The sequence below is a fragment of the Equus przewalskii genome, chromosome 19, assembly GCF_037783145.1.
Source record: "Equus przewalskii isolate Varuska chromosome 19, EquPr2, whole genome shotgun sequence".
Taxonomy (NCBI): domain Eukaryota; kingdom Metazoa; phylum Chordata; class Mammalia; order Perissodactyla; family Equidae; genus Equus; species Equus przewalskii.
This window is the reverse complement of record NC_091849.1, coordinates 29,141,958-29,149,482: the sequence shown is the minus strand read 5'-3', so window position 1 is coordinate 29,149,482 and position 7,525 is coordinate 29,141,958. Positions and strand designations below refer to the sequence as shown.

The 7,525-nt window shown below is 36.5% G+C and overlaps 1 protein-coding gene and 1 pseudogene across 1 annotated transcript; one reads left to right on the top strand and one right to left on the bottom strand.

The window, feature by feature from the left end:
- Positions 1–320: 320 nt before the first annotated feature.
- Positions 321–1,273, top strand: LOC139077188 (olfactory receptor 11A1-like; annotated as a pseudogene).
- A 2,593-nt stretch (positions 1,274–3,866) lies between these two features.
- LOC103544313 (olfactory receptor 1f45-like) lies at positions 3,867–4,796 on the bottom strand. The gene has a single exon (XM_070583886.1). It carries the CDS (start codon positions 4,794–4,796, stop codon positions 3,867–3,869), a length of 930 nt encoding a protein of 309 aa, XP_070439987.1.
- Between the last annotated feature and the right edge of the window lie 2,729 nt (positions 4,797–7,525).

Below are 7,525 nucleotides of genomic sequence, written 5' to 3'. Positions count from 1 at the left end.
AAGATAGTGGAATTTACTATATCAGAGAGATATTAGATTGAAATAATAAGGTAAAGGGTTTTGAAAAAAACTGAAATTGTAATTTTGGATAAATTCTCCCAAGTCTTGAAAAATATGAATAATTAAGGAATTCAGGGAAGAATAGGAGTGGGAGAAGGAATAAGCAACTGAAAAGGACAAATGAAGACGCGTGTAAGTGATCTTTGTTTTGGAGACTCACTTTTACCCTTTTGTTTTAGTCCTACTAATCTTAGGCTTGGCGTAGAAGATTAAAGACACATTAAAATTTCTCCCTTCAACACTGCCAAGCAGAAACTTGGATGGTCCACATGGAGACTGTCTCAATAGCAAACCAAACAATTACTGAATTTGTCCTCCTTGGTTTCTATGACATACTTGAGCTGCATCTCCTTTCTTTATTGTGATCACTGCCAACTATGCCGACATCACCATAGGCAATGTGCTAATTATTGTGGCCATGGTTAGCTGCCAGAGTCTTGACACATCCAGGTATTTCTTCCTGACCTGTCCTTCCTTGAGAATCTCTACATCAATCTGTCCTTTCTTGATAATTTCTAACGTATTGCCAAAAATGTGGGAGGGCTTCCCGTAGGAGGCATCTATCTCTGTGGCTGGTTGTTTGTGCTAGTTCTGTATCTTTTGTTCCCTCACCATAGCTGATTCCTTCCTGCTGGCTGTCACTGCAGATGATTGCTGTCTGGAGATCAGCTACTCCTGATGGGGCCCAGATAGTTCTTGGAGCTGATGGTTGCAGAATAGCTCTCTGGCTTCATGGTAGATGGACTAGTTGTGGCCCTAATGGTCCATATGATGTTCTTTGGCTTCAACCACATAGACCAATTTTACTGCAACTTCATGCCTTTGGTGGTGCTGGCTTACTCAGATCCCGGAGTGGCCCAGGTGACAATATTCCTTCTCTTTCTGTTCTGCCTCACTGTTCCCTTTGGACTGATTCTGACATCTTATCCTGAATTGTGGTGGCTATGCTGAGTTCTCTTGCTGGAGTTAGCAGGTGAAATAGTTTTTCCACATGCTCCTCCCACTTGTAGTGTCCATATTCTATTGAATTCTCATGGTCGTGTACATTACACCTTCTGCTATCCACTCCCAACTCCTCTCCAAGATCTTTACCCTGCTTTACACCGTGATTGCCACCATCTTCAATGCTGTGATCTACATTCTTTGGAACAAGTTGGTTCATTAGCCACTCAGAAGGTGTCTCTACATAAGGAAGTTGAAACAGTTGATTTAAGAAAAATGGTGTTGAAGATTTTAGTTTGGAGTTCAGATCTCTCCATTTCAAAGTCCTCCAAGATTGGAGAAGAATAACTTTGTCTGTTTTGTTATTCCTCTCTAACCCTTCTACAGTTCCAAAAAAAGAGAGGATGTATGGCAATTTTGAAGTGCTAGATTTAAAAATTTTGCCTTAAATTCTATTATTTCTTTATTAAATAGGCCATGGATATTTAATATAGAAAAATACTTAAACAAAAATAGTAACAGCAAAAGAAAACTAGAAGTATTGGCTATTTATATCATTGTTGTATAACAGCAGAATTTCATTCTACATAAGCAAATTGGATCATTGAGTTCATAAGTTAGTTTGCCAGCAAACATTATGTCATGACCATCTTTCAAGATCAATAAAATATGTATTTTTTTATTCTTCTGGGCTTCATAGTATAGCTAAACATGATGTGTTTAAATAATCTTTTATTATTGGGAATTTTTAGTTGTATTCAATTCTTTCACTGTAAAAACATCATTTATATCCAGATTTTACTTTGATATATTCTTGGTACTTGAACTGTCAGGTCTAAGGACATGTATATATTTAAAAATATAAAGCTGAATGCATTTTCCTAATTCATTTTAATTGTTTATTGTAGAAAATTTCAAACATGCAGAAAAGTAGAGAGAGTAGCAGAATGAACCCCTTATGTAGCTACCATTAAGTTTTGACATCAACATTTTGCCAATATTGTTTCAACTACCTACAGTTCACTTTTTTTTTTTGCTGGAAAATTTTAAAGCAAGTTTTAGATGTTGTGTAAATTATGTAAGTACATCTTCCACATATAAGTATTTAGTGTGCTCTTAAACTGATAAAGACATTTAAAAAAATCATGCCCATCATGCTATTATGGTACTTATGACTATCAATATTTTCTTATCATCAAATGTACAAACCATGGTTAAATTTCCCCAATTATCTTTAAGTGATGTCTTCAAATTAGGATGCAAACAAGCTTCCCAGAATGCACCTTACATTATGTTTCTTAGTCTATTTATTTCTCAGCAGTTCTCCTCTCCTTTTATTTTTTGCACCATTGACTTATTGTAGAAGTTGGGTTACCTGTCCTGTAGAATTTTTCATATTTCAAATTAGGTTTATTGCTTACTTGTGGTTTTGTTTTACTTCTATCCTTAATAACTTGCATTTTATATAAATCAAAAGTTAAATAGACTATTTTCTGTATAATACAATGCAATTGATCTTTTCGCTGCATCACTCTTTGACAGTCTGTATCAGAAAAAAAGAATCCAGTTTTCGAGTGATACATAGATACTCTACTATTGAAGAACAAAAGTCATGAATAAAACTTACATGGGTCAATTGTATAGGGATACGTGGTAACTATGCTTTTGGCCATGATCACTTTGTGGTGTATATGGTTGTCGAATTCTAGTGTTGTACAATTGAAACTTAGATAATGTTATACACCAATTTTTACCTCAATAAAAATAAGCTGCTTGCAGAAGAATTTGCAATGCATAGTAACTGGTCAATAAAGTTGGCTGCTGGTGTGGAAAACAAACACACACAAACTTTACTGGGAAATATTCTTTAACTCTATTAGAAAAAATAAGAATATTTCTTAAAAATTTTCCTATTGTTACCAATATTTCAATTCTCAGCAATGACTGGTAGAAGGTTGACAGACACCCTCAAATATAGTGCAAACACACAGATAAAACATTTTGAAAATGAGGCGTTCAAAGGAGAAAAACTGCATAGAACAAGTTTCTACTCTCTTACTCATGGTAAGATGGGGGTAGTATTGAAGATAGTAATTTGTATAGTGACTCTGATAACAAAGATGATATTGACTATAGTAAAGCTGATGGTAAGGATCTTCATTGTTAAACTACTGATAGAAATAGCAATGGTGATCAAAATGGTGGTAGTGATAGTAATAGATGATCAAGTTTTAATAATATTAGTGTTACTAAGTAATTTAAAGATAGTTCATCCAATTCACCCTCAGGTACATTATATCTATATTATATAAATAATTATATGCATTATATTACAATGTAATATATATCATATTCTGTTTTACATGTTACTGATATAATTATTACATATTATGTATATATATATTCATCAGCCTTTATATATTATCACTCTTTGATATGTTGTTTTTCAGTGCCATCTGGTGTCCAACTGGAGGATGGACATTCAGAGAAAAAGAAAAATGTTTGTATTCACAAAGCAGTTGGGTATACATATACTTAAAACTGGATTGGATTAGCTGTTCTTTAATTGCCTTGTAATACTAATATTATCGAAACTTGATCATCTATTGCCATCAATACCACCATTTTGATTACCGTTGCCTTTTCTATCAGTGGTTTAATAAAAATCCTCACCATCAGCTTTACGGCATACATATAAACCCATACCTAGAGTGGGACCTAGAACATAGTTCTCCTAATTTCTATATAGCGTTCTTTCCAATATATTGTATAATGCTCTGTGACAATGTTGGTGTTAACTGACTCACTTTATAAATGTGATGGTAAAGGATTTTTCCCAAAATGCTTGGCTATGGGGATTATTCTTAATTCCACAAACTCTCTATGCCCAGAACCCTTTTCAGTGAACTCTTCACATCCTTATTTCTCAGACTATAAATAAAAGGGTTGAGAGTGGGAGTTACCAGGGTATACACGACAGCAGCAACCAGCTCCCCAGGGGGGTGAGAAGTTGATGTGGGCTTCAGGTATGTGGCAAAGACTGTGCTGTAGAAGAGGATGACCATGGAGAGGTGGGAGCTACATGTGGCCAGGGCTTTCTTTTTCCCCTGTGCTGATGGAACCCTAGCTACAGCATGGAAAATATGGACATAAGAACTTATGATGCATAGGAGAGGGCTGATTCCTAAAATTCCAGTCAGAGCCATCAGCACTTCCTCACTGAGGTGAGCATCAGAACAAGAAAGTTGAAAAAGTGGGCCAAAATCACAGAAAAAGTGAGGAATCTCTTGATTAATATAGAAAGACTGTTGAGATAGCAACAGGGCATGTACAAGAGAGACAGAGTGGGCCACTCCCCATGACCCAACCACCAGTAGCCCACATCTGCAAGGAGTCATTAGCAGTGGATAGTGCAGAGGATGGCAGATGGCAGCATAGCGGTCAATAGCCATGGCGGTCAAAAGCAGGTTGTCCATATCAGCAAAAACAGCAAAGAAATATAATTGGGTCAGACATCCAGAGAAAGAGATGGATGCGTTGCTGGTCCACAAATCCTCCAGCATTTTTGGGGCTGTAGTGGAAGTAAAGCAGAGATCTACCAGGGAGAGCTGGCTGAGGAAGAAGTACATGGGAGTCTGGAGACGGATGTCAGCACCAATAGGCAGCAGAAGTAGCAAGTTCCCTAGGAGGCTCAGCAAGTAGAGGGCCAGGAAGAGACCAAAGAGGAGCTGCCATTTCTCTGGGTCTCTGGACAGCCCCGAGAGGACAAAGTCAGGGTTCTTGCTGCAGTTCATTTGAGATTAGGTGTGCTGCAAGAAAGGAATCGGCATAAAGAGGATTCAGTCACCGTCAGCTACTGAGGTGGTTAGCACCTAGAGCCTATCTCTTGGCAATGCGTTTTCCTTATACCATCAATGTGAAGAATAGAGGAAAGAAATTAAACTAGCAATGGGAGGGACAAGATTTGAACTTTATAAATGATAGCCTAAGTGAAGAGACACAAAGATGAGGGAATGAAGGAAACAGAAGCTTCCTGGAGTTCCTTAAATGTAAAATTTTTCTTAAAGTTTGTGTCATGAGATAGTATAATTACTTGTTCATGAACCTGTTTTCATCACAATTCCACAAGTCTTTGAAGACAGAGCCTTCATCTTAGTACTTAGCTTACTTCTTGGCATATAGTAGAACTCAATAAATGCTTCTACCCATATACACAGTCACTACTTTAATTCAAGCTATTCTTGATGACTGGCACACTGCTAGCCTCCTAACTGGTTTAATAGGCCCACTCTTGCCCCATCCAATATTTTCCCCACGTTGTAGCCAGAGTGATCTTTTCAAAAAAGAAAATCTGATTATGTCTGTTATTTGTTTAAAAATAGGTGTCTAGAGAACCATTAGTCATATGAAAATATGAAAATCCCCACAATGTCTAACAAAGCTCAATGTGTTTTGACCTGGAGGCATTTCACTAGCCTCCTCTTGAACCACAGTACACTCATTCTCTGCTCCTCAGCCACACCAACTGCATTGCATTTCCTCACAAGTGCCATGTTCCTTCCTTTCATTCCGAGTCAACTCCTGCTCATTCTTCCAGTCTCAGATCAATTGGTGACTTTCTTAGGGAAGTTTTTCTTTGCCTCTTTGGTTAAGTGAAGGCTACATTTTATATGCTATCATAGCACCTTCATAAAATTTACTACAGTTGTAATATGGATGATGTAATTTATATTTATTTTGTTTAAATATTATTTAAGCTATTTAGTTAATGTGGGACTCCTTTATAAGGCCATAAGGTGCATTATGGTAGAGATTGCATCTAGTTTTCTTCTTTATTGTATCCCCAGAGTTTGTCATATAAAAGTCAGGAAATATTTAAGTATTTGTCACAAAATACATGAATAAATTAATGGGGACCAAAGGCAGAAGAGAGCAATATGGTGTCCCCCTCACCCAGGTAATCTTCCATTTAAACATTTTATGAATAAAATTTTTTCCTTCAAATATTCTCCTAATAATTTGGGTTGGAAACACTGATTCATCTATTTTTTTCATCCTTGAAATCCAGAGTAGTGCTGTAACACATTTTTCCTATAAAATGTTCCCCATTTCAGTCTCTTTCTCACTATTTTCAGCTACCTTCTTTCAACTTTCCCTCATCAACTTGCTCCCAGGTTATTTCATCATCAGTTTAATGGGCTTCATTAATTCTATTCTAATTATTATGATTTGTGCTGCAATGATTTTCCAGAAATTATACAACTTTCTCCTTTTGGTCTGATTCTCCCTTGCTCAAATACCTTAAATATCTTATTTCCTATTATATCACCTATACCCATCTTTGCCTGCCTATCAAGAACTTCTACTTCTGGATCCACCCACCTATAAAACATGATTTCCCACTACTCATCAGTATTCTGTTTCCTCTTTCTTTTAGTTGGTGGCCTCATAGCTCCAAGAATATGCTCATTTCTTCCTTCATCTACTTACTCTCCTAAACTTTAATCCTTGATCCTCTTCTCTCCTTATATCTTTCCTCATCACTCAAATATTACAAAACCTTCAAGGCTTAACTAAAATTTTATCGTCTTTGGGGCTGGCCCAGCAGCATAGTGGTTAAGTTTGCGTGTTCCACTTCAGTGGCCTGGGGTTTGTGTGTTCAGATCCCCAGCATGGACTTACACACTGCACTTCAAGTCATGCTGTGGTGGCATCCCACATACAAAACAGAGGAAGATTGGTACAGATGTTAGCTCAGGGCCAATCTTCCTCACTCCAAAAATAAAAAATTTACCTTGTTCGCCACCATATTTCTAGACTATTCTATCTGTTGTTATTTTGTATCTTCCAGATTATATAGATAGGATGATCTAGCCCTTAAATCAATATTGGCTGTGGTGTTTTTTAATTTTTATGACATTTAAATTTTCTGTTATTTATCGTATTTTAAATACCTTGAGAGTAGGAATCATGTTTTGTTTTTTTTGTAAGTTCTCCATTGCAAGAGCTAAAAAGTTGAGCACATGATGTATCCCAAGGATTACTGTTCAGTGACTGCTTTCTAATTATGTGACGCAGTTTCCTTTTCTTTTCCTTTATACACTCATTACCTCCTAGTTCCTAGAAATCTTTAAATGTTCCAATGGATAATTGATTTAGGATAAGCATATATCTTTTCCCTCTTTATGCACAACGTATTTTAATACTTGAGAAAAGAGATCCTGAAACTTTCACCTGGAGAGTTAGTTAAGTCACAGATTTCTGGGTTTTACTCAAGAGATTCTGTTTTAGTAGGTGTTTTTTTTTTTTAAATTGGAAACTGGAGGATTCCTTTTCTCCTAGAAGACTGAGGCTTCTTTTACTCCCTTATTGCTTAAAACAGTACTTCCTTCAGCTCAGGCGTGGACATACCTCTCACGTTTTTATATCTGCTCCCAGGTTGGATCTTTTTGATGGTTTTGCTTGAATAGTCTCACTATTATTATATTCACCTACAGGTAATTTATCTGTAAAATATATAATT

Coding starts and splice junctions, on each gene's coding strand:
- LOC103544313 (XM_070583886.1), bottom strand. CDS start 4,796: ATGAACTGCAGCAAGAACCCTGACTTTGTCCTCTCGGGGCTGTCCAGA.